The sequence below is a fragment of the Argopecten irradians genome, chromosome 5 (genome assembly GCF_041381155.1).
Source record: "Argopecten irradians isolate NY chromosome 5, Ai_NY, whole genome shotgun sequence".
Lineage (NCBI taxonomy): Eukaryota > Metazoa > Mollusca > Bivalvia > Pectinida > Pectinidae > Argopecten > Argopecten irradians.
In genome coordinates this window covers 14932111-14958459 of record NC_091138.1, presented here as the reverse complement: position 1 = coordinate 14958459, position 26349 = coordinate 14932111, and the positions used below count along the sequence as shown (strand labels likewise).

General features: G+C 32.7%; 1 protein-coding gene across 3 annotated transcripts in view; it reads right to left on the bottom strand.

The window, feature by feature from the left end:
• LOC138322966 (uncharacterized) overlaps window positions 1-25219 on the bottom strand; it is a 34402-nt gene extending 9183 nt beyond the window's left edge. Inside the window, exons 1-9 of one of the 3 annotated variants that reach the window (XM_069267237.1) lie at window positions 25137-25219; window positions 18152-18221; window positions 10292-10330; window positions 9979-10104; window positions 9512-9619; window positions 8644-8682; window positions 8078-8119; window positions 4897-5009; window positions 171-4561 (exon numbers count right to left, since the gene is read on the bottom strand). In XM_069267237.1, coding sequence (XP_069123338.1) covers window positions 4912-5009; window positions 8078-8119; window positions 8644-8682; window positions 9512-9619; window positions 9979-10104; window positions 10292-10330; window positions 18152-18212 — 513 coding nt within the window. In that variant the 5' untranslated portion in view covers window positions 18213-18221; window positions 25137-25219 and the 3' untranslated portion in view covers window positions 171-4561; window positions 4897-4911. Of the gene's footprint in view, window positions 1-170; window positions 4562-4896; window positions 5010-8077; window positions 8120-8643; window positions 8683-9511; window positions 9620-9978; window positions 10105-10291; window positions 10331-18151; window positions 18222-25136 lie in introns of those variants that run through there. The other 2 variants (XM_069267238.1, XM_069267239.1) reach the window with 2 other exon arrangements.
• Window positions 25220-26349: the final 1130 nt, after the last annotated feature.

Sequence of the window (26349 nt, the reverse complement as noted above, 5' to 3'; positions counted from 1 at the left end):
TATTGAAACACTTCAATCGAAGATGTCCTTAATTTTGTCGTGGTTACAAATGTGGCGATATTCGTCTAAATGACTTCAGTTAAGTCATGTCAGTGGTCAGAGGTGGGAAGCGTAGGACTATTTTGAAGGAATGGACTTTTTTTTGATTGACTGAGATGAAGGTGAAATGAAATAATGGACATCCATAAAATGAGCTTGATTTCCAGACATTGAAGTTAACAGCAAACAATTATCTGTAATAAAATCATTACTTGCTAGATTTTAGTCGGCGTATGCGTATATATATGAAATTGTATAAATGATTTCAGGACAATATATTTATAAAAAAAACAATTATTTTGAGAAATATCAAATAATAGCAAACAACAGTGATAATAAATAAACTCATTAGATATTTTAAGACAGTGTTTGTCATTGAGCAAGGAGATTCTGCTGACGATTGTCACTATGAAACAATAATAACTTTGGTAACGTAGGTCAAATTTCAAATAACAAGGACAAATGCATTGTCCTAATCATATTTTGATGGGAATCGTAATCGTGGATGTAGTATAGCCTGAAACATACAATACAGATAATCTTTCCACTAGACAATTAAAATAAAAAAAAATTCAATTTTGCTTGTTACGAGCATTTTCATTGGCTTAAAATTGACTTTATTAGCCCATAAAGGAAAAAATGGCGTCGCCGTTTGTAACGTCGCTTCTGATTGGCTGAGATGAAGGCGAAATGTTTTCACAGACAAGAGTCCCAAGATGAATTTTGAAGAAATTGTCTTTAGTAAATTGAATTATAAGGATAAATGTGAATAGATTTTTTATGTTTAGGAGATAAAACATAAATCTGAGTGTACTTTCATCATAAACTGCTTTGTGGCTTATTTAGAGGACACTCAGATGTTTGTGTTATATCTCCATAACATAAAAAAAAAATCTAATTAAGTTAATATTTAAAAAATGAAAATAATAATAATAAGAAAAATTACACTGTATACACATGTAAGTACTCTTCCTAACTATTCTGCAAGAATGGACTTACTTTAACCTAATGAAAAAGAAATATATGGACATCCCTAAAATGAGCTTGATTTCCAGACGTTGAAATTAACAGCAAACAATTATTTGTAATAAAATCATTACTTGTTAGATTTTAGTCGGCGTGTGCGTATATATATATATAAAAACAACTATTCTGAGAAATATTAAATTATAGCAAACAACAGTAATAATTAATAAATTCATTAGATATTTTTAGGCAGTGTTTGTCATTGAGCAAGGAGATTCTGCAGACAGACGATTGTCACTATGAAACAATAATAACTTTGGTAACGTAGGTCAAATTTCAAATAACAAGGACAAATGCATTGTCCTAATCATATTTTGATGGGAATCGTAATCGTGAATGTAGTATAGCTTGAAACATACAATACAAATAATCTTTCCTCTAGACAATTGAAATCAAATAATTCAATTTTGCTTGTTACGAGCATTTTCATTGGCTTAAAAATTGACTTTATTAGCCCACAAAGGAAAAAATGGCGTCGCCGTTTGTAACGTCGCTTCTGATTGACTGAGATGAAGGCGAAATGATTTCACAGACAAGAGTCCCAAGAGTCTTTATTGATACCACAAATTACGTACTTACCAAGTGTCCAATATATAAGTAACGATCAAATTAAGGAAATTGAAAGGAAGATTTATCGATTTATTTGGATTGATGGAGGACCGGAGCGTGTTAAACGTAGTGTAATGATTGGTGATAAATCGGAAGGTGGTATATTTATTCTGGATGTTGAATCCCATATTGATGTTTTAAATGTATCCTGGATAAAAGGTTATTATCTATTGAAGATTCGTCTTGGAAAGTGATTCCAAATTATTATTTAGACAAACTAGGTGGAACCAGAATATTGTTTCAAATGTTTCCGGGACACATACGCAATCTTCCAAAAAATGATGTTCCAAAATTTTACATCAATATATTGCAATTGTGGTTGAAACTCAGGGAAAGTAATAAACCATTTGTTGATTATAATTATCGAGATATTTGTAAGGAGGTCATTTGGGGAAACAAATACATCAAAATTAATGGAAGTTCCCTTATCTGCAATACATGGATTGAATCTAACCTAATCTTCATTAATGATATACATGTAATTGGTAATGGCGGAATAGATGAATTGAAAATTTATCGACAATTAAAAGAAACAAGAAATTGGATAAGTGAGGTAATTCAGGTAAAGAAAGCTATTCCGAAAGAATGGAAAGATAAGCTGAAGGGAGATAACGCACGTACGACTGTACAAACATGTTATGATCTTCTGGTGTTTGATAAAGGTGTTGGTGTTAAATTGCAAAATGTAAATAATAAATTTCTTTATTCTACTTTTATTAGAAAAAAAAAGAAATATCTTTCGTACTGTAGAGGTATGTAGGAAGTTATTTTTCAACTAGAAAATACTGGTTCGATTTATCATGGATTATGTGAATTTATCAATAGCACCATAGGGAATGATGAAAAAATATACAAACGGAAACTATTTTATAATATCCTTCCAAATGGAATTTTGCTTAAAAGATGGAATATTATTAAGGATGATACATGTTTGATATGTAAAATTAAGGATGATTATAAACACTATTTTATTGCATGTCGATGTGTAGATGCTTTGTGGAATTTAATCCATATATTTTTAGAAAAATATTACTACAGTGTACAATTAGGAAAATGATGTTCATTGTTATAGGTTATAAGGTTGATAATCAGAATTACAGCAATTTAATGTTCTTTTGTCCTTAATTGGCTTTACAATATACAAACATTATCATATTTCTAACAGAAGAGTTGACAATTGTTCTATTGTTTCCTTATTCAAACTATATCTCGATAGAAAGTTACTGTAACAACGATACAGAGATATGAAATTATTAAAGAATATGTCAATGTACTTAAATGAAGAACAAAATAATTAAAAAGATGATTAAAAGAATAAATGAATAAAACATTGTGCAATGATGATAAACCTTGGGGCTCGGAGCGCTTCGCGCTTAAAATGTAATTATAACAGTTTAATGTATAGATTTTAAATGTAAAAAATGGTGGTCGAGATAAGATCGTAGTTGTTGATAAGAGATAGTTGTAAAGGAGAGAAGGTGGTCGAGGTGAAACGGTAGATGAGACGAGATAGTGGTAAACGTGAGATATCGGTTGAGACGAGACGAGGGTAGAAGTGAGAGGCTGTTGAGAAGAGATGGTGGCAGAAGTGAGATGGCGGTAGAAGTGAGATAGCGGTAGAGACGAGATGGTGGTAGAAGTGATATGGCGGTAGAAGTGAGATAGCGGTTGAGACGACATGGTGGAGTGATATAGGGCGGCTGAGACGGGATGACTAAAATGAAATGATGAGATGATGGTTGATACATATACGAGATGTTAGTTGGAATGAGAGGAGAGAGATAAGTAGAGAGCATGCTGGGATGTATGTATAAGAATTGTATTGAAAATGAATGCGTAAAATCCAAGAGTCAAAACGGAAAACATAATACTTGTTTTATATACGCCTGAGACTATATGAATGAGATTAGATACAGGTGTAATGAGCTAATATCTGAGCACAAAAAAAATAAAAAAAAAATAAAAAAAAAATTATTTTCCTTCATTTTATGAATATTTCCACAAAACAAAAGAATTGTTAATTCAATATTGTAATCACTTCAATATTTAGAAAATAACTACATTGTAAATCATGATCTATTGCTTTCGATTGTATGTTATGAATTATGAAACATGATTACCAAATAAACTTCTGAACCTTAAAAAAATGTTTTGGTGATAAAACATAAATATGAGGGTACTTTCATCATAAATTGATTTGCGGTTTATTTTAAAGGACACTCAGATTTTTTTGTTATATATCTATAACATAAAAAATCTAATTAAGTTAATCCTTAAATAAATAAAAAAAAAACAATATTCAAAATACACTGTATACACATGTAAGTACTCTTCCTAACTTTCTAAATAACCCACATTCATACATTGTTGTCTATTTAAGCATTTTAACTATTTTTTTGTGAAATCTGTGGTCTTTATAGAAACCAGAACTTTGCAGACAATCATCATAATTATTAGACCATAGATTCCATTTAAAAAGGATAGTCTTAATTCTTATGTTTACATTATTTACTCATTTGGGGGCGTCCAATTTAAGTTGTGGTTTGATCTCGAAAACAGTTCATCAACAATGATTTAGTCGATAAGTCCATATTGACGGTGATTAGTTGAATTGTTCACGTCAACATTATTGATGTAATAATAATCATGTTTTGGATGTGAATTATATCACTATACCATGTACACTTCACTTGGTAAGTTTGTATAGTAAGTGTGACAAGCGAGTCATGATGTACCAGCCTTCCTGTCCTTGCGTTATCCTGGATCAAATCAAAATTGCATATCTACTACATATGCAAGCATCTGAGTTCGATGTCGATGATGTCAACAGATGGTCGTCTCCTGAATATGACTGTATCCAGCGCTCGCGCACACACATCAAAGGCGTCTAAAGTAGAATTATTCCAAGCTTGTTTAAACAATAAGTCGGCTTCACAGCATGATGTCTTTTTTCTTTTATAGTATTTACTAATACATGCTAATTATATTAATGATATCAGGTGCGCACCGCAAAATGTAACGTACGGAACACAAGCCGTTCATTAGCATTTGATTCAGGGCAATGCCACTCAGATTAGTTGAAACAGATAACAGGCGCAATGCATTGAAATGAACATAAAAGAAAATTTCCTTTTATTTCAAATGTTTAGAAAAGTTGTTTTACTCTTGAACATTTTAAAATATGTTTAATTACTATATGTCTTGCAAGATGATGCTACTTACTTTCATGCCCATCGTTTAAAACAAGTGGTCGTTGATTATTTTAACAATCCCACAAATAATTAACCCACACAAATGCCGCAAACTGCCTCCATTAAGATTTGCTTGACCATTAGCTGTAAGATAAAATGAATATTAACGAACAATAATCATCGTGAGCTTAATTATTATCAGGAAGGCCCCAGTCAACATGAGTGCTGTATTTCACAGGTTCTAACTTCCCAGTCTGGTCCAGCCTATTACCCAAGGTATGAGGATTTCGTTATATTAAACTATCGGCAATAAATATATAAAAAATACCTGCTCTTTCTTTCATTTGAATATATTTTATACAAAAACTTTAATCAAATTAATATTATATACATGTACGATACATTTCATTTCCCTTAGACAGCTGGTCACTGATTAAGTGTCCAAGATTGCCGGGGATGCGTCTAGTCTATAAAAAAATTGTCTAGTTCAGTATTCAATGTCAGGGATTCGGCAACTTTAGGATTCTACTGTAAAATGGTTTCTAGCATTACTTCAATGCACGCAATTAGTAATACAAAAGGAAACGCATTCATAAGAAATTAATTGTCGGAATTCAAATTGTCGCCAAGTCAGGGGAGATATCTAATATTTTCTGTCATCTAATCTGCATTCATAACAAATAATTGGAAATGATTCATAAAATAAACAAATATATAAAAATTGAATAATGGATCAACTGCTGCGCTCTCAAATAGGTTTTGCCTTTAGTATATTAAATAATCAAATTTCGTCAAATATTAAATAAAGTTGCTGAGTCTCTTTGGAAAAATAAAAGTCTTCGAGCTTTTGCAGGATAAAGACATTACACAAAGCAATACATTCATCGGATTCAAATGAGCTTTTGGACCGTTCGGCAATACCGTAAGCCTACTGTGAGTCCAAAATGTTCCTCGAAAACGTGAACTGTCCGTGTGCATGCCAGAATGTTGACGCTTATTTTCATAAACATGTATGTGTGCTTCGCACTTCGTAACCATCAGCCACGAAGGATTACACTTTTATAACCATTGTGAAAGAGTTTCAGTCCAAATGGAGTTAAAATATGAAAAATACTAGATACTGACGAGTTGTCCATCTGTGGGTCTATAGACTGTCATGTTATTATACATTTTATGGCCCAGGTTGCAATGTGATATGAAGGCTTATTTGACTGAAGTGTAATACAATAAATATTACATATGATGGTAAATAGCTTCATATAACACTGCCATCGGGAGCATTAACTGTTTATTACACCGAAAATAGCGGGCATTTCATATATTTTTGTAAATAATTTTGTGATAAGTAAAAGTTGGTAGGGGAGATTACTCCCTATGAAAGATATAAGGTCACCATGGGGGCACGCGCCCCAGAGATATACAATATTCAATTCCCTCGAGGGAAAAATACAATGTTTTTCCCGGTCGTGTGATATTATCAACTACATGATATTCGCGCTTAAGTAAATGCAAACTATTCATATATAGAACCCAAATTGGATTTTTTAAATAAAAGAATAAAGTCACCAGTCTTTCTAAAGCTTGAAATAAAAAATAAAAACTTAGTTCAAGCGAAAATTTATTGTTGAATTAGAAAATTATTTTGACTTGCTTCGGGAAGAGGCAATACAACTGGGAAAATGTAAATTTCATGTATATATTTGTTGTTTAAATTTATACCTTATCAGATTAATTATGGAACCCTTGTCTATGATCCTCGTAAGAGACTTCTTTACAATGTTCCATTTTATAGTGTATTTTGCATATGTGAGTATATTATGATTAATTTATATCAGAAATTATGAAGATTTTTTTATTATCGGTCTACTTATATATTTACATATTGCTCTTCTTTGACAAAGTAAAAGGCTCTCGTTGTTATTTGTACTAACCGATATAAATAGAGCTGACCAGTGCTATATCAGGGGACAGCTAGCCAGAGAGAGAGGGGGAGCTAGACTGGAGAACACACCTTGTAGGTGGTCCCATTTTGACCACATATCAACGATTACGCACAAAAAGCCATACGGACCCAACTAATGAAATCTACATTCAATCTTATACCAACTCTACAGACACACCAACAACTTTATAAACAAAACTCAAAAACAATTTATTATATAACATATAGCAACAAACCAGTGCAGGATCGGACTACTTCTAGTTCACGCTTCTATAAGATTTTTCATCATATGATAATCTAAATAAACTTTACTTACTTAGTTTACATTTTACCTTTTCACGGATGACAGATTTGCTTTGAATTCATACCAAACTAAAAGACGCTTTCGGTCCTACATTTGACTCAACACTGATCCTTAGGGTGCAGAGACAATATTATGTTCGTCAGCAAGCCTATTCAGTTGACAGTAATTTAAATTTAAATAAAGTTTCCTCGTCATTAGTTGAATTAAATATGTATTAGACATCAATCAAAATAGAATATTGTATGTGTTCAACAATTGTAACACGGTAATAACTAACAAAACGAATCGCTGGGATTACAACCGGGGGGCATTGCTTAGGAATGTTCGGGGAATTACACAATTATGTCAGTATGCGTATACAGAACATCTGATTGGAAAACAATTCTGGGATCTTCTGACCGAAAATAGCTGAACATATCACGTACAGGTTTCTGGAACAAACATTAACCGAAACTGTATCATCAGCTTTATCCTCCATATTTGCATTCAAAATAGGCTTACATGTGTATACACACCATGTAAACACATGTCTCTCCTCCGTGCAAGACCATGAAAGTTATGACTATGAAGAATTTAGTCTTCGGGTCGATATCGCATGAACCATCAATAGGCTATATTCTGTAGCAGTAACTTTCCTCGATTGAAAATCAAATACAAAAATTGTACATTACAAATACATTTTTTTTAATAATAATGTGGAAGGTGTCATTGTTATCTATGAACCCAATTACTGCAGACATATTCTACATTTAGCGCTAACGAGCTACGTTGAATATGTCTGTATCCAGTTGCGTTCATATCACCGTTAATGCAATCAAAACCCTGTTGAATCTCAATTGATGTGTGTCTGAAAATGTCTATCCCTTGATTATGCACACCACAAACATATCAATGACTATAACTCGTATCATTATTTGTCACAATTGAGGAATGTGATAAGTATGATCATTATGGAATCGTGCTTACCTGTTCCGTTATCGACGAATGGAACTGTTCTGGTTTCTAACTCTGAAAAGGAAAGGCAATTCTAAATAAGACATAGATAGAAATATTGACAGGCCAATGTTTTCTTATGATATTTAAAGCTTTCTAGATGAGAAAACAAGACATTATTATTTTTTTTCAAAAACAAAAGATGTTCCTCGAGAAACCATCTTATCTCGAAGTTTTAATTTTTACTCGCCACGTTTCACAAATCTTATAGGACATAAACCCTTCAGTGATAAACCTTGTCTACGTGGTGGCTTGTGTTTAAGGGTTCCTTTGGGTTTTTTCTTTAAGCTTGACACTATATACTAAAATGCTCAGTAGGTCATCATTTTTCGAAAACAACTGATGGTGTCGATATGTTTAAAACATACATAATACATAAGAATACATAATTTTCATGATATTTTCGTCTAGAAATGTTAACGTTTCACAATTATGTAGACTACACACACAAAAATGACTATAAGCTGTGTCGTTATTTGTCATATCAAGCTAAAAGTAACTGAGGAATGTGATAAGTATGATAATGAAATCGCGCTTACCTGTTCTGGTATCGACTGGAACTGTCCTGATTTCTAAATCTAAAGAAAAAAACTTCTTCTTTGATACCATGGTACAAAGTTTTAAAATTGCTCTTTAAATATTTTGATTTTAAAAGCTTTCTGAAAGAGAATACAAAATTACAAAAGTTCTTAAGAAAAAGATATTTACTTCTCATTTCCAAGTTTTGATTTTTGCTCGCTTATGCACACAAATTTCATAAAACCTCATGAATTACACTTTTCGGTGAAATACTTATACATGTATATTCTGTTAATTTATCACAAACCGTAATGATATTTAAACTCTAGCATATACTAAATTCATAATGTGTTACTTATTTTCCCATTGAAACAGTAGTCTACGTACGTCAACTAGCTTTTTATATAATAATTATCATTTTATTATAAAAGATAAAAGTTAAGGTTTTGGTAAGGGTTAAGAATTAGTATAAAAGAAGTGTTAAGGCAAGAGACGAGTTAGGGTAAAAAAGGGTTAGTGTTAAGGTATGAAAAGAATTAGGGTGAGTGTAGAGATGATACCAGTGTAAGAGAAGAGTTATGGTAAGAGAATGGTTAGGATTCGAGAAGAGTTAAGGTTATAGAAGATTAAGTGTCAAGGTAATAGAAGAGTTGGTGTTAGGGTTATAGAAGAGTTAGTGTCAAGGTAATAGAAGAGTTGGTGTTAGGGTTAGAGAAGAGTTAGTGTCAAGGTAATAGAAGAGTTGGTGTTAGGGTTGGAGAAGAGTTAGTGTCAAGGTAATAGAAGAGTTGGTGTCAAGGTTAGAGAAGAGCAAGTGTTAGGGTTAGAGAATAGTAATAGTTAGTGATAGGGTTAGAGAAGAGTTAACGTAAGTTTAATGTGTTAAACCTGATGTGATACACATGAACTTTGGCTGATTGTATTTTATTAGACAGTCGCTGTAATCTTTGAGTTCCTCAGATCCACTTAAACACCGAATCTTCTCATCCTTGCAGCCTATGATTGGATCAAGAATAACAATGAAATAAAAGAGTATTTAAAGTTATAGAGAACATGTGGATGTTTCTTTTTTTATTTTGTAAAAATGAGTTGAGTTGCACAAATTTGTTTATGTTAACATACCTGCATGAATAATAATTTACTCGAGTTAAACTCGTGTTAAAAGATATAGTGTAAAGTCAAAAGTACTATAAATAATCCAATGTTAGAGGTAGTGAACAATATCATATGGTTACATTATTTTACGATAAGTTTAACAACGAACAGGACGAATACTGTTGACGTATACTCCACAGCAATAGTCTAATATGAAGAATAAAGTAAATTAAACATAATGCATTAACGTTACCACGTACAAAATTCGTATGGATTTGGTTGGCATTGTAAATATGTTCCCCTCAAAATGCCGTTACAAGCGCAGATCGGTTTCCAGTATTCAAGTGTCTTCCCGTTTCTACATGCTATATGTCTTCCATTTATTTCTGCAAAAGTAATGTTATTGTTAATTTCGTAAGTAAGGCGTTTGTCCCTATTGAAATTAAGAATGTTTAACCCCTTCATATTTAGCTCAATACGTGTAATATATTGTTTTCAAAATTGCAAATTGCATGTTGAATGAGTAATCATGATAATGGGAAATTGTAAATATTAATTCTTGGTAACCCATACCATCGTTGTCGGTCAGTTTACACTGCTCCAAACGCATATCTGAAACAACAACAAAACGAGTTCAGTGAAACCCACTTAAAACACATACCCATTATGAAAACATGTACTCATATTAAACACGTACCCGTTATGAAATCACGTACCTATATTTAACACGTACCCTTTATGAAAACACGTACCTATATTAAAACACGTACCCATTTTAAACACGTATCCATATTAATTTTTTTTTTTTTTCACTCAGAGCAGCAGAGAATCAACTAACCACCAGCTAACAGCAAATTTTCTTTTTTTTTTTAAACTGAATAATTTTATCTATTCTACTTCAACACATACACCTACACAATATACAATATACATTTTTAACTAATGCATACAGTACACACTTATATACTGTATATACATACATACATAATTCATACATACATACATACATACATACATACATACATACATACATACATACATACATACATACATACATACATACATACATACATACATACATACATACATACATACATACATACATACATACATACATACATACATACATACATACATACATACATACATACATACATACATACATACATACATACATACATACATACATACATACATACATACATGCCGCACACACACACACACACACACACACACACACACACACACACACACACACACACACACACACACACACACACACACACACACACACACACACACACACACACACACACACACACACACACACACACACACACACACACACACACACACACACACACACACACACACACACACACACACACATATACATATATATATACATACATTCATACATACATACATACATACATAATACATACATGCATACATACATACTACATACATACTCACATACATACACATCACATACATACATACATACATACATACATACATACATACATACATACATACATACATACATACACATACATACATACATACATACATACATACATACATACATACATACATACATACATACAACATACATACATACATACATACATACATACATACATACATACATACATACATACATACATACATACATACATACATACATACACATACATACATACATACATACATACATACATACATACATACATACATACATACATACATACATACATACATACATACATACATACATACATACATACATACAAATGCATATTACATATTGAGATAATTTGCATAGCTGATACCGTGTTTTATTCTCATTTTCTCATCACGGTGATTACTTTTCTTTTGATTTTTAATACTCTATATCACATATCAATGACAATGTTGTATTACATATTTTCTAAAATTACCCTGCCTGAAGCATGCCTGTTATATATAGTTACAGACCAAACATCTGACATAATATTATCTAATATGATATAATATTTAATTTGAGGTGTTTACGAGTTACGTCAAACTGAAATGTGTTAATTTATTTCACAATTTCCTTTAGCATGCATGCCTGCTAAAAACAAGAGTCCACTGCACATAGTGCATATAGCAGGCTACACATGACATAATTATACAAGTTTATTACAAAATTTTCTTAATACAAAAAGTTTTCCTTAATAGTGCAGGCCACTGACATAACAAAATTCAATCCTAAATGCACTTACAAAGTCATGTAGTGCATGTAGCAGGCTACACTTGTGACATACTTATTCAAATATCCATTACTAGGGTATACTATCACAAATTTGGGAAACAATATCAATAGTTACTACTGTTTTCTGTTTAGAATTGCAAAAAAGCCAGAACTCATTTTTAAGTTGCTTCCTCAATTGTATTTTTGTAATTTCTGTGTTTGGAAGTCTGTTATTGTGTTTAATGTCATTTCTGCATTTCCATATTGTCCACTTCATGATACAAATAAAAGTGTTTATTAATAAAGCAAGTCTACTTTTACCAGGATAACCAAGAATAACAATTTCTTCTTTATCTAGTGTTCCTGAAATATATTCAGGTACAACGTTTTTCATTATGGTATCCATATAATCCAAAATAAGTTTCGTATAAGCACAACTGAAGAATAAATGTTGTATATATTCGTTTTCGACTTTGCAGAAATGACATTTTCCATCTGAGTTACCGAATTTCATTATCTTCTTTTCTGTATATATAAGTTGGTGGATACATTTCCATTGAAATTCTTTAATCTTAAGACATGTTAATATATTAAAACAATTTAACCAGATATCTTTCCATTGAAATTGTATTTGATAAAGGTTCTCCCATTTCATTTCAACATCGGGTCTATTATTCCCGTTAAGTTTCATGCTTACTGATTTGAGTTTTAAATTTTTATATTCGATTATTTTATTATATCGATCAATGATATTCAATTCAGAATCCACAAAAATATTAGATTTTTCCTCATTTAAGATATCTTCCTCGCGTAATATTCGTTTATATTTCATTGGTATTGCAGACTTCAATCTTGATAACTCTGAAATGCAGTTTCTTTTATCTCTTAGTTTCCCATAAATATCTTGATCACTTTTGAACTGTTTCTGTGTGGAATCCCATACATCACCTATCGTATGTATTCCACTGCTTGAAAAGGAGTTAAAGAAAAGTGGTTTTCTATTAAAGACAATCATATGATTGCCAAATAATTCTCGATTCAAAAGTTCCTGAATGTTTCTTGCATCATTAACTCTTAAAAGTGTTGACCATGCTGATAACAAGTTTTTGTAAAATTTAGAAATACGACTAAAGTTTAGCGAATTAGTGTCTGAGCATTTACACAGAAAGAAATTGCTTCCAAACTTACTGTCTAATGATTGCAGCCAGTACTGACCAATTGCATTCCATGAAGTAATGGGAGTTTTAATGATTTTATATAACAATTTTATTTGTTTACTCAATGTGAAAAAACTAACATCCATAACATCCATGCCTCCAATACACTTTGGAGAACGCATCACCTTTCTAGGAACCATATCCTTCCCATTCCACAAAAAATTCCAAATTAGTGTGTTTAATTCCTTCAAATATTTATCAGGTATTCCACGAGCGTCTAATTCGTGGCCAATCTTAGATATAATAAGTGAATTAATAATAACATTTTTACCGAAGATAGACAGGTTTCTCGCTTTCCAAACGTGCATACAACTATTAATCTTATTTATTTTGTCTCTCCATATTGCGTCGTTATCTATTTCATGCCCATGGTGAATACCTAGTGTTTTGATGTTCGATCGTGTCCAATTGATTGCTGTAAATCTAGGTAGATTATTTTTCCATCTTCCAAGATATATTCCAGTAGTTTTTTTGTAGATTTACTTTTGAGCCTGATGCTTTTTCATAATGTCCTAAAATTTTAAACGATTCCGTAATTGACTTTTCATCTCTAAGAAACAATTGCGTATCATCAGCAAACATGTTAATTTTTGTTTCAATTTGACCTGGAAGTTTTAAGCCGTTTATACTATTGCTTTTGCGAATTGAACATGCCAAAGGTTCTGCTTGAATAATGTACAAAATTGGTGCGATTGGACAGCCCTGCCTTGCAGATCTTGAAATGCCAAAATATTCCGAGATAAAACCATTTGTCTTAATACATGTCTTCGCATCCACTAACAACATTTGTACCCAACCCCGTAAATTTATTCCAAAATTAAACCGCTCGAGACATTTGTCTATCCATCCCCATTCAACCCTATCGAAAGCTTTTTGTTGATCTAGAAAGATAACAGACCCCTCTTCATTCTCTAAATCAGTATATTCAAATACATCCTGTATCAATCTATTCGCGTCGGCAATGTTTCTTCCAGGAACGAAACCTTTTTGATCCGGATGTATGATATCTGGAAGAACTTTCTTTATTCTGTTGGCCAATGTTTTTGCAATTATCTTATAGTCAACGTTTAGCATCGTTAGTGGTCGCCAATTTTTAATATCTTCACGCTCGCCTTTTTTGTACAATAACGTTAGTATTCCTTTTGTTTGTGATGTTGATAACTTATTAGTATTACATATTTCATAAACTAGTTCAATAAATTCTTTTTTAATTATGTGCCAGTAAATCTGATAAAATTCTGAAACAATTCCATCTTCACCCGGGGATTTATTCTTTTTCATTTCACTGATACTCTTAAATATTTCATCTTCGCTCATCTCTTTATCCATACATGTTCTTTGATCATCTGAAATTTTGTTCTCTAGATTAACTAAAAGAATATCCGCAGCATCTCTGTCCCATCCTTCCGATGTAAAGAGTTGCTTATAAAATTTAATCTGTTCTCTTTGGATAGAATTTATGTCATTTTTATAATCTCCTTCTGCGGTTTTAATTTTATGCCAAAGCTTTTCTTTAGCACGCTGTTTTTCTAGGTTAAAAAAATATTTTGTTGATCTTTCATGCTCTTCGAACTCCTGCACTCTCGCTCTTACTCTCAACCCTGTTGCTTTATTACTGTAATGCTCTCTCAGAATGTTAGTTAGCATGTTGATTTTTTCATTATCTGGGTTAGTCTTTGTTAATGCATCCAGTTCTTTTTCGATTTCATCAATGTACCTGTCGGTCTTATTCAGGCACTTTGCAACAGATATTGTTATTTCTTTAATCTTAATTTTTGCTATGTCCCACCAGTCTTTCAAATTATCATATTTGTTCTTTTCTGTAACCCAATGAGTCCAAAAGGCTTGAAATGTATTTTTGAACATATCGTTTTTTATTGTATTAACATTCATTTTCCACGTCCCTGGACCAATTGTCACCTTATCTGTATTGATTTTTAATGTAATCATATTATGGTCGCTATGAACACATGATGTAATATCTGTTTTGGCTATATCATTTTCAATGTCTTTGGTAACAAGGAACATGTCTATTCTTGATTTTGAAATTCCTCTTTTGAATGTGTATTCCGATTTTCTAGGGTTACGAAGTCTCCAAATATCCACAAGTTGAAATGAATCAATTAAAAATTTTAGACATGATGTTGTGGAGTCATCTGCATTTTTATGTGGGTATCTATCTATTTGATTGTTTAGCGTACAATTAAAATCACCAGCATATATATAACTATTATCAAATAGGTGATTGTTAATAATTTTTCTTATGAATTGGTATCGTTCAGAGTTATTATTAGGTGCATACAGGTTTACTATATTGCATATATTTCTTTCGTCATTTTTTAAAATACATGTTAATAACCTTCCATCTTTATCTCTGTTAAGTTCTTTCAAAAACAATTTAGTTTTCCCATTTGTTAGAATAGCGACGCCTCTTGAGGCAGAGGTACCATTATTCCATAAACTATTGCCTCCCCCTAGATGTTTCCATTCTTTAGACCAAATGAATATATCTTTGTCAGTACAGTGGGTTTCCTGTAACAAAGTTACATCAATTTTCTTTTTGATTAACCAATAGAAAAAAGCATTTCTTTTTTCAACATTTCTTAGCCCGTTAATGTTAATTGATGCTATAGATATAGACATAAGTTAATATAAAGTGGTTAGAATTTATGAATATTGCTTAAAGGTCTATGTTTAGAAGCATTCAGTTGTTCTCTGGGGTACCATACTTTTGGATTTTATTGTGTTGTCGTTCAGTTGAAGGTGGTGTTGCCGAACTCATAAAGCGTTTTCTATTTTTTGGCGTGCCCAGCATTGGTCCTACAGTTGTTTGCATGAAGACTGATAATTTCTCTCTTAACTTGAACGCTCCTTGTTTATTTATATGTACACCTGAGGTGTCAAAACCGTCATATAGATGATCATTAACTGTTCCGTCGCTACGGAAAAGAAGCGGGATATCAATGTATTCTATATGGGATTTTGTTTTACACATCTTTTCAGTGAAACTATTGACACTTTCAGTTATCTCGTTCAGGAACGAAATTTTCTCGCTGTTTCCTTTTCGGGGTAGGATTCCACATATTCCAATGGGAACATCTGGGAATTGATTTTCAATTTCATTTATTGCTGAAGTTAGGTCAACAATGATTTGGTCAGAGTCGCCTTGGTTTCTTGACACGTCATTGGTACCCAGACAAACTGTGACATTTTTTATGTCAGTGTCTTCAGGTATGCAGGAGAGCGATTCCTCAATTGAATGGCTGATTTCCGCCAGTGATGCACCAGACACCGAGGCGTTAATAATATTTCTCGAGTTGAACTGGATGCGTTTCGCGTTAGACGCGCCGAGTAATAGAGATATCGGTTGATTTTGCTTTTTCTGTACGGAATCCCTATCTGAAGAATTAGGTATTACGTCATCAGTTTTGTCATCTTCGTTTTTACGACCTTCTCTGATTTCTTCCGCGTAATCACCGTATTGGTCCGAATCCCGTTGTCTACATTCAGATTGAATGTGACCGGACATGTTACAGTAATTACAGACAGGCGTTTCTTTTTGTGGACAGTTCCGAGCAAGATGGTCAGTATTTTCACAAATAAAACATTTTCTTTGCTCACGCACTGGTTTGTTTGGACATTTAAATGATGGGTGGTCCTTTAAGTTGCAATGATAACATGGAGTTCTATTGTTATTTGCAAATATTCTTATATCAAAACGCCCAATTGAAGCTCGCAACGGGAGGGTAGGGACACATCCTATAATGTTCAAATACCTTGTGCCGTTTTCAATGTTAGTATCACGAATTTTACCTCTGCGTATACTACCTGATACGACTTGGCCGTATCTAGCCATATAAGAAGCGATAGCATCGTCGCCTAGTTCGTATGGTGCATCTTTGATTGTAACATTTGTCACAGTTTTTTCGACTTCAAAAATTTTCACCGTTTGATTTTTTATTTCCGCTCCATTGAGTAGTAGCGCACGTTTTGTATCATCGTTTTGACAAGTAATCACAACTCTGTTCTCTGTTATTTGGACCGCTTTCACTTGATCTGTGATTCTCAGTTTTTCTAAGCCATTTAACACATCTTCATGCGATACACCCTTTAGAAACTTGTGATAAAAGTGCACTGATAGTTCTCTCTGGAGTGACATGACTATAATGATTATATAATATACATACACACTCGTCTTGGCAGTCAGTATCGAGGTCAGTGCACTATCGATATCAATCAGTAACGTTGACGGTTGGATGAACACGACTCAACGCTACATGGCCGGCTATAGTGAATATAGATAATGAGGTGATACAATGTGAACATCTCGCTGGCTTTCTACACTAGAAATAATAGTTCGAAATGTATACAAAATCGATCAGGAACACATCAATATAAACCTCACCACTCCCTGAGTCTCCATCTGTCCTAAAAATGATCGAAATAGACCAAAAACACTGGAGCTCAAATCACTGATTACCTGTCTCATCAAGGGCAAATTTTAAACACGTATCCATATTAATAAAATACGTAACCGTTATTAAAACACGTACCTATAATAAACACGTACCCGTTATGAAAACACGTACCTATATAAAATACTACCTGTATAAAACACTACCTATATAAAACACGTACCCATATTAAAACACGTACCTATATTAAAACACGTACCCTTATCAAATCATATACCCATATCATAATATGTACCTATATTAAAACACGTACCCATATTAAAACATGCACCTATATTAAACATGTACCCATGTTTTAATATCACGTACACGTTGTCAAGATAATTTCGGTCAAGAGAAGTTTAAAAAGTGTAAAGATTTATGATGGCACATGGCGAACGACGACGGACGAAACACAATGACTATGATATAGGTCATCTGGATCGTTTGGGCCGGATTACCAAAAATTAATTAACATTACAAACAAAGTAAATACCAGAAAACATAAACGCTCCGGATTCATTTCGATTGCATTTGTACATACCTGTGACTGAACCACAACGAAAACATATGAAGAAAACCATCAAGTTAAGCAGCTGTGCCATTGTGTAATTCTGAAATTTAAACAAAAAGATCTAATGATAAATTTACATGATATTCACTCTGTACACATTGTATTTTGAATTGCATGAGTTGTACAGGTGGGCACATGGCCAAAAGTTTGAATAAAATTGAAAAAAAAAACAATAGCTAGGTTTTGTTCTTCCAAAAAATATTGTTCCAAAATTTTACATCAATATATTGCAATCATGGTTGAAACTCAGGGAAAGTAATAAACCACTCATTGATTATAATTATCGAGATGTTTGTAGGGAGGTCATTTGGGGAAACAAATACATCAAAATTAATGTAATACATGGATTGAATCTGACCTAATCTTCATTAATGATATAATTGGTAATGACGGAATAGATGAATTGAAAATTTATCGACAGTTAAAAGAAACAAGAAATTGGATAAGTACAAACTGTACAAACATGTTCTGATCTACTGGTGTTTGATAAAGGTATTGGTGTTAAAGTTGTATTGCTGCTAATTTCACTGTAACGATATGTAACTTAAACATTTGATATTCAAACATTGAAATGTAACTTGATGATTTAGCTCCCCAAAAGCATATGTCGGCCAATAAGAGAGCCGAAATCTAGGAATCATATATTCCTGGTTTTGAATAAAGCGCCTTCAATTACCGCCATGTTCAGTGACTTCGGATTCCGAATCGTATCACGTGACTGACGTTCGGCACGACCTGCACGTGGTGAGCCAGATAACTGGCGTAAGCGCACATGTGTTTGTTTACGTTTTCCTTCTGGCTTATATGAGCAAATCATGCTGGTATATGTCCACAGATAGAGTATTTGAAACATCCAATTTACACATTACCGTAAAATATTGTGTGGATCAAATATAGTAATGTACGAGCATTATTTTCTTTGTAGATAGAGTCTGATGAGGTCGACCACATGTTTTGTTTATGAAAAAGTGTTGATGTTTTCTCTTGGTTTCACAACCCTCGTTTTACTTCGAGATTGTCGAGACGATGTTCGGAAGAGTTCGGAATGATTCGGCATCTTTCGAACCTATTTTTCACGTGTACACGTTAAAAAGATTTTTTACTTTTATAATTAAAGATACTTCCAGTGCTGCAACTTTATAAAAAGTGGTAAAATTAGAAAGTTTAAAACTCAGGCAGACGGTGAAAAATATGTATAACACTTAAACAGTTTTCACTATGACAAAAAGAGCGAAAGTAATAGACCATACAACTTTAAATTGCAAAATGTGAATAGTAAATTTCTTTATTCTACTTTTATTAGAAAGAAAAAAGAAATATCTTTCGTACTGTAGAGGTATGTGGGAAGGTATTTTCTACTAGAAAATACTGGTTCGATTTATCATGGATTATGTGAATTTATCAATAGCACCATAGGGAATGAAGAAAAAATATACAAACGGAAACTATTTTATAATATCCTTCCAAATGGAATTTTGCTTAAAAGATGGAATATTATTGAGGATGATACATGTTTGATATGTGAAATTAAGGATGATTATAAACATTTTTTATTGCATGTCGATGTGTAGATGCTCTGTGGAATTTAATCCATATATTTTTAGAAAAATATTACTGCAATGTACAATTAAGGAAAATGATGTTCATTGTTATAGGTTATAAGATTGATAATCAGAATTACAGAGAATTTAATGTTCTTTTGTCCTTAATTGGCTTTACAATATACAAACATTATCATATTTCTAACAGAAGAGTTGACAATTGTTCTATTGTTTCCTTATTCAAACTATATCTCGATAGAAAGTTACTGTAACAACGATACAGAGATATGAAATTATTAAAGAATATGTCAATGCACTTAAATGAAGAACAAAATAATTAAAAAGATGATTAAAAGAATAAATGAATAAAACATTGTGCAATAATGATAAACCTTGGAGCTCTGAGCGCTTCGCGCTTAAAATGTAGTTTTAAGAGTTTAATAGATTTTAAATGTAAAAGATGGTGGTCGAGATAAGACCGTAGTTGTTGATAAGAGATAGTTGTAAAGGAGAGAACGTGGTTGAGATGAAACGGTAGATGAAACGAGATGGTGGTAGAAGTGAGATGGCGGTAGAAGTGAGATAGCGGTTGAGACGGGGTGGTGGTAGAAGTGATATGGCGGTAGAAGTGAGATAGCGGTTAAGACGAGATGGTGGAGTGATATGTGCGATGAGACGAAATGACTAAAATGAGATGGTGAGATGGTGGTCGATACATATACGAGATATTAGTTGGGATGAGAGGAGAGAGATAAGTAGAGAGCATGCTGGGATTAATGTATAAGAATTATATTGAAAATGAATGTGTAAAATCCAAGAGTAAAAACGGAAAATATAAGACTTGCTTTATATACGCCTGAGACTACATGAATGAGATTAGATACAGGTGTAATGAGCCAATATCTGAGCACAAAAAAAGGTTTTGTTCTTCGTAGTAGCCATCCTGAGCAAGCGTCGATCGATTACTATCACTGTCGCATCCACGATACTCCAGAGGTTACTGTCATAATGTTCCCTTGGATTATATCATAGCAAAACTGAAGGCAACAGAAGTAACAGGTAATGTTGGCAAGATATCAAAGTAATCGAATAACGGTACACTGTGATTGACTGTGTGGCTTTGAAATCGGGCGTCGCTCTCACTGTAATTCTGAAAAGAAGGATGTGTAGGTCTATGATTGGTCAGATTTTTCTCCTGAGCTGTCTCCGGTTTAACTTTGATATAGCCAAAGGGTGGATATAACGTCAACTATAGTAACCCCTGAAGTATCGGAGGATGTCACTGTCATCAATGTGGACTCACCAGAGTCACCATAAACCATTAGTGTTTGTTCCCCAACTTTACACAATGGTAGCATATGGGAAAATACATCTTGGGATTGAATTTGGGGTCAAAAGGTCAACTATAAAGGTCATTGTTACTAAAAAGACATTGTTTAAACATACATTGTTTAAACATTTTTCGTTTTCAGTCGATATCTTGAGGAAAATTCAACGGATCTTAATCAAACTTCACACAGTTGTAGCATATGAGAAAAGACAGCTTGGGATCGAACTTGGGGTTGAAAAGGTCAACTACAAAGGTCACTGTTACTAAAAATAGATTGTTTCATAAAATATTAAAGGGACAATTCAGGGAGGCTAATTCTTTACATAATCACGAAGCAAGATATGACATAAATGTATTGTTCTACATTCCTAATGAAACATATGATAAGAAATAGTGACAAATTCCACAACTTTGTTAAGTACATTTTTGTATTTTTATTAATACCATTAAAATTCCAAATCGTTGATCAATACGATTAAGCAGGTATAACATGTACGATGTGCCCTTGCCCGAGTCAAAGTCACGCACGTTAAACAAATGCAATACATAACCACTGAGGAGTTGATGAAATTATTTTATGACAAGAACATGCATCTAATAATGTTAACAAACTGCAAGAGCGATTTGAGTAGTTATAGACAAAAAATTCTTTGCTACACAGGCAAGGGTCAGGGTTCGGCATACAAGGATATGTGTAATGGCGATTGAACATTTCACATACATTTGACTACAGTGGGATTTTCTGACATATCACAGTAAAACCAATTAATCTAATTTCCATTAGAACTGGTTTGTTTCCGATATATACGCAAGTTTTAATGTACTCTTAGACTGAAATGTCCCTTTAATTCCACGACGACAACTTGAGAAAACTTGAACGGAATTGAAACAAACTCCACACAATGGTACCATATATGAGAAAATACAGCTTGGCATTAAATTTGGGGTCAATAGGTCAACTACTCTGTACAAAGCTCACTGTTACTTCAAATAGATTGTTTGAAAAAATATCGTTTCCAGACGATAACTTGAGAACACATCAATGGAATTTGTTCAACTTTCATACAATGGAGAAAACATAGCTTAGGATTGAATTTGGGTTCAAAAGGTCACGGTTACTAAAAAGACTTTTCACAAATTTTCATTTCCGGACGAAAACTTGAGACAGAATTAGTTCAAACTTCATGCAATGATAGCATGACTATGCAAAAATAACAGGCCACAGATTAAAAAAATGTAAGTGACGGCAGAGGAAGTGTGTTGCTTGTAACCCATTGTTATTCATATTGTTAGTAAGTCTCCACCAAGGTACCGTTGAAAAGAGCATTAAGGTAATTTTAAAAATTATTCTACCCTGTAAGAATACAACAGTATAATAATCACAAATTTATTATAGCCGAGCAAAGATAGTGTTTAATAAGTCCCTAATGACCAGAAAATTCCGGGAAACAGAAAAGTGTTCGTCAATACTGAAGTGGCCCAGTGATATTAAGTTCCTCGACGATTTCCGCCTGGTGTGTTATGACGGCCAACACGCTACATTGTATCTTATGTGGATGGTATGGTGTTGGAATTAAAGTTTAGTTCGTCTAGATATATATTGTTTTATTTCTCAATAAATATGATCATTTAAGTGCTAACAGGGCATTTTGAACTATACAGTCATAACAATGTATTGGTAATAATTCGCGGAAATTAACTTTCTCGATTTTTAGTCGATTGCGAAATTCACAAAAGTAAATAGCACACGAATAACAGTTGGTGTACAGTATTAAATACCTAAGTTTATTATCAAAGCAAAATTTAAATAATCTGAAAGAAAAGTAGATATATTCACCTAGTAACGCATCAACGTTTTTAATCTGCTGATATTTTATTTTTTATACAAATCCTTTAAGATTCTTTAATATTTTACAAATGTGTCTTTTTATCAGCAACTGAATATGTGAAAGAAGAATTTTACATAGAAATGTCTTGGTTGTTAGTATATGACGGGGAATTCTGGACAGAAGTCACTGAAGTATTATTAGTAGACATAAAGGGTATATTGTATATTTGTAAATTTTTATATTTCTTAATCATAGTTTACAATTAAGTATTACATCGACTTTTTCATTACATTTGAATTTTTCATTTTTTTCTGTACATCCTGTAAAATTCTTCAATCTTTTACAGATGGGTCCATGTATAAGCAACTGACTACATTCAGTAGACGCTATATAATTCTGTAGTGTGGCCGAACAACCACATAACCTACTCATCTACTTCTCCAATACACAGTTAGATAAGATTTATACTGATGAACGACTAGTATGGTGTGACTCTATATAAATAGCCGTGCTGTAAGTAACAGACTATAAGAATCCATTTTTGTTATTTTCTGACACAATACTAAAGTGATTTATCATTTTCTGTGTCGTCCAAATACATTAACGATATTGTCGAAGGTATTATATTAGATTGAACTCATCAAAGCAGTGCGTCTTTTACTCAGTTGGTGCAAAATGAAAATGTTTATTCTTCTTTGCCTTATCTAATTTATAGTTTACATACACTGATCGTAAGTAAAGTTTTGGTAGTAATCCTTACTTTGAACAAGCCAATTAACGATGATAGTGCTAACATGTGATATTGCATTTTGTGAAAATCTTTTATTAGGTACATGTAATATGTCATATCAGTGTCAATTTTGTAATAAAATCATTCAAATAAGTTGCATACATACACAAATCACTAGGACATTAGGTCCATGTGTTCAGAGGTGCCCTGCGGTTTTACGACCTACATAAACATACTGTAAGATGGCAGAAATAATTTGGATAAACAAAACATGTAAAGTTATATCTCTACCAGCGAACGGTATCTGATCTGAAAACTAGGATAATGCGGACGTTTGGGATCAAATGAATTATGTAAACACAGGTGGATTATTCCGAGATGATGTTATGCAGAGATGAAAGAATATATCAATATAGCGTAGCTGATATATTTTAATACAAAAAGGACAAGTTCGTAGTACAAGTTATTTGTTGGCAAAGTCCAGAGAGTGTATATTTTATATAGATAGGCATATATTGTCGATCTAATATACCAAGCTGAACGGCACTAAAGACTCTTCAGTATCAACTACACTGTACTTCTCTCAATTCGTATTCACACTATGTCATAGCAAAACTGAAGATTCTATGTGCGACAACAGTTGAGACAGAAAGTTGGACCTTTGATCAAAAGAATCGAACACTGGCTTAACGCATGGAGTATCGAGGATATCCGTCGTCATCAAATACCTTTACTCGAAATTGATATTTGTTCTACATTATCTGTATCGACTGGTTGATTCTAATAATTGGAAATATTTCTATGTGTGGAAAGCGACGTTTTTGTGCGATTTTTTACTACGACACGATGGATTGACTGACGACACTATGGCTTTTTCCAGGTCCATAACGGTGCGTAAAATCAGTATAACATTTCACCTTCTTTAACATGATTATCCATGAAAACGTCTTTCAAATCGCTTAAATCGAACAGTAAAAATATGGTAAAACTTAGCGTTGGAAAAGTTTCAACATGTTTCCTTGCATTTAATTCGCCGTTTGATTTATGATTCATTTATATTTAAAAATTTGTTAATGATGTGCATTATAAGTCTAAATTAATATTCCAAATAAGGTGTCTATTTTTCGCATTATTACGGCTCATCGGTGCGTGTACTTTACTTTTGGGTTTTAGTGATATGGCCCGAATCGGAATTGATTCGTTGATTGATGATTTGGCGGAAAACACCGAATGGGAAAAACAAAGGCAAATATTAGTTATATGAGAAATAGAAATCGTCATAACTTTCCCTTCATATTAGATGAATGATACTCATTTCGAATTTTCATTTTTTCCTGCTACCCACAGGCTCGCGAAAAATGAAAAATTCTAAACTTGTATCATAAATCTAATATGAAGGGAAACGGATGAAAGGTCCTCTACATGTATATACCGGTACATGTTATGACGTTTTTGTATTAACAGATTACAAATATCGAATTATAGTAATAACAAACAATAAAACGACCATATAGCACATACTTACCCTTTCGTCTTCAATGCGAAGTAAAACTTAACTCTGGCGAAGCTAGTTCTAACCCTTTTGTTTTACTAGCCGTAGTAAACGCAGTGTGGTGAGATATAGTTATAAATAACTGTACTGCAAGAGTGATGTAAAACTTGGGGATTTCCTGTATTTTTAAAACAACGAGGAATACAATTATTCATCGGTGTTTTACTACTGTAATATTAATACGTGGAATTTTTCAGTTGGACAGTAATTTAACCTCTCATTGAACACCCATTCATACATGTATGTAGTGTAATTATCGCCTGGATAGCTAAAAGTTATCATATTGTTTTATAAAATTAACAACTTTATACTTGTTAGCATGATTTGTTTCACCGCAAGTGACTTAACCAAATTCGTAAAAATAAAAGTCGGGATTTCGATCTCAGTCTCCGGTTCCGGCCTTTAAATTGGAGTGAAAGACACTACAAAAAATTAATCCTCCCGACCCCTAAACAGACATATATTCTTTTGGCCTAAGAGAAAAAGAGACCCTAACAACTTAGATAATTATAGAGCAATAAGTCTTGTTTGTTTTCGGTTTTTTTTTAAATCCATATTAACTATAGACTAAAGAAAATGGCTGATGTACTGCTGCCCAGCCAGGATTCAGGAAAAAACATTCTACAAATGACAACATTTTTATTCTCCATGTTCTTACTTTTATCTATGTCTCGCTTGATAAAAAATTGTTTTGTTCGTTTGTTGATTTTAGAAAAGCATTTGATTCAGTTTGGAAACTCGGTTTACAAAATTTCAAAGAAGCAATATAACAAGAAAATTGTATAAATCAATTATTGATTTATATGAAAATACAAAATCCTGGAAAATGGAAATGATGTCTGATATGTTTACTTGCAACGTCGGTGTAAAGCAAGAAGAAAATTTGTCAACTTCCTTATTCGTTATTTATCTTAATGATATTGAAAGGTTTTTGAAGAGCAAGGTGTCAATTATTTGAAGAATATAAAAGATTTTAGTAATACTATTAGAATTTATATAAAACTCATTGTGATTCTTTATACAGATGATATAATTTTTTAATGTCTGAATCAGCTAACGATCTACAATCTGCCTTAAATTAATTTGAAATGTAGGATGGACATTGGAAACTTGAAGTAAACGCAAATAAGACAAATAATGCCATTTTTTCAAAAAGGATGTCTCGAACTCATCCTCATTTTACATG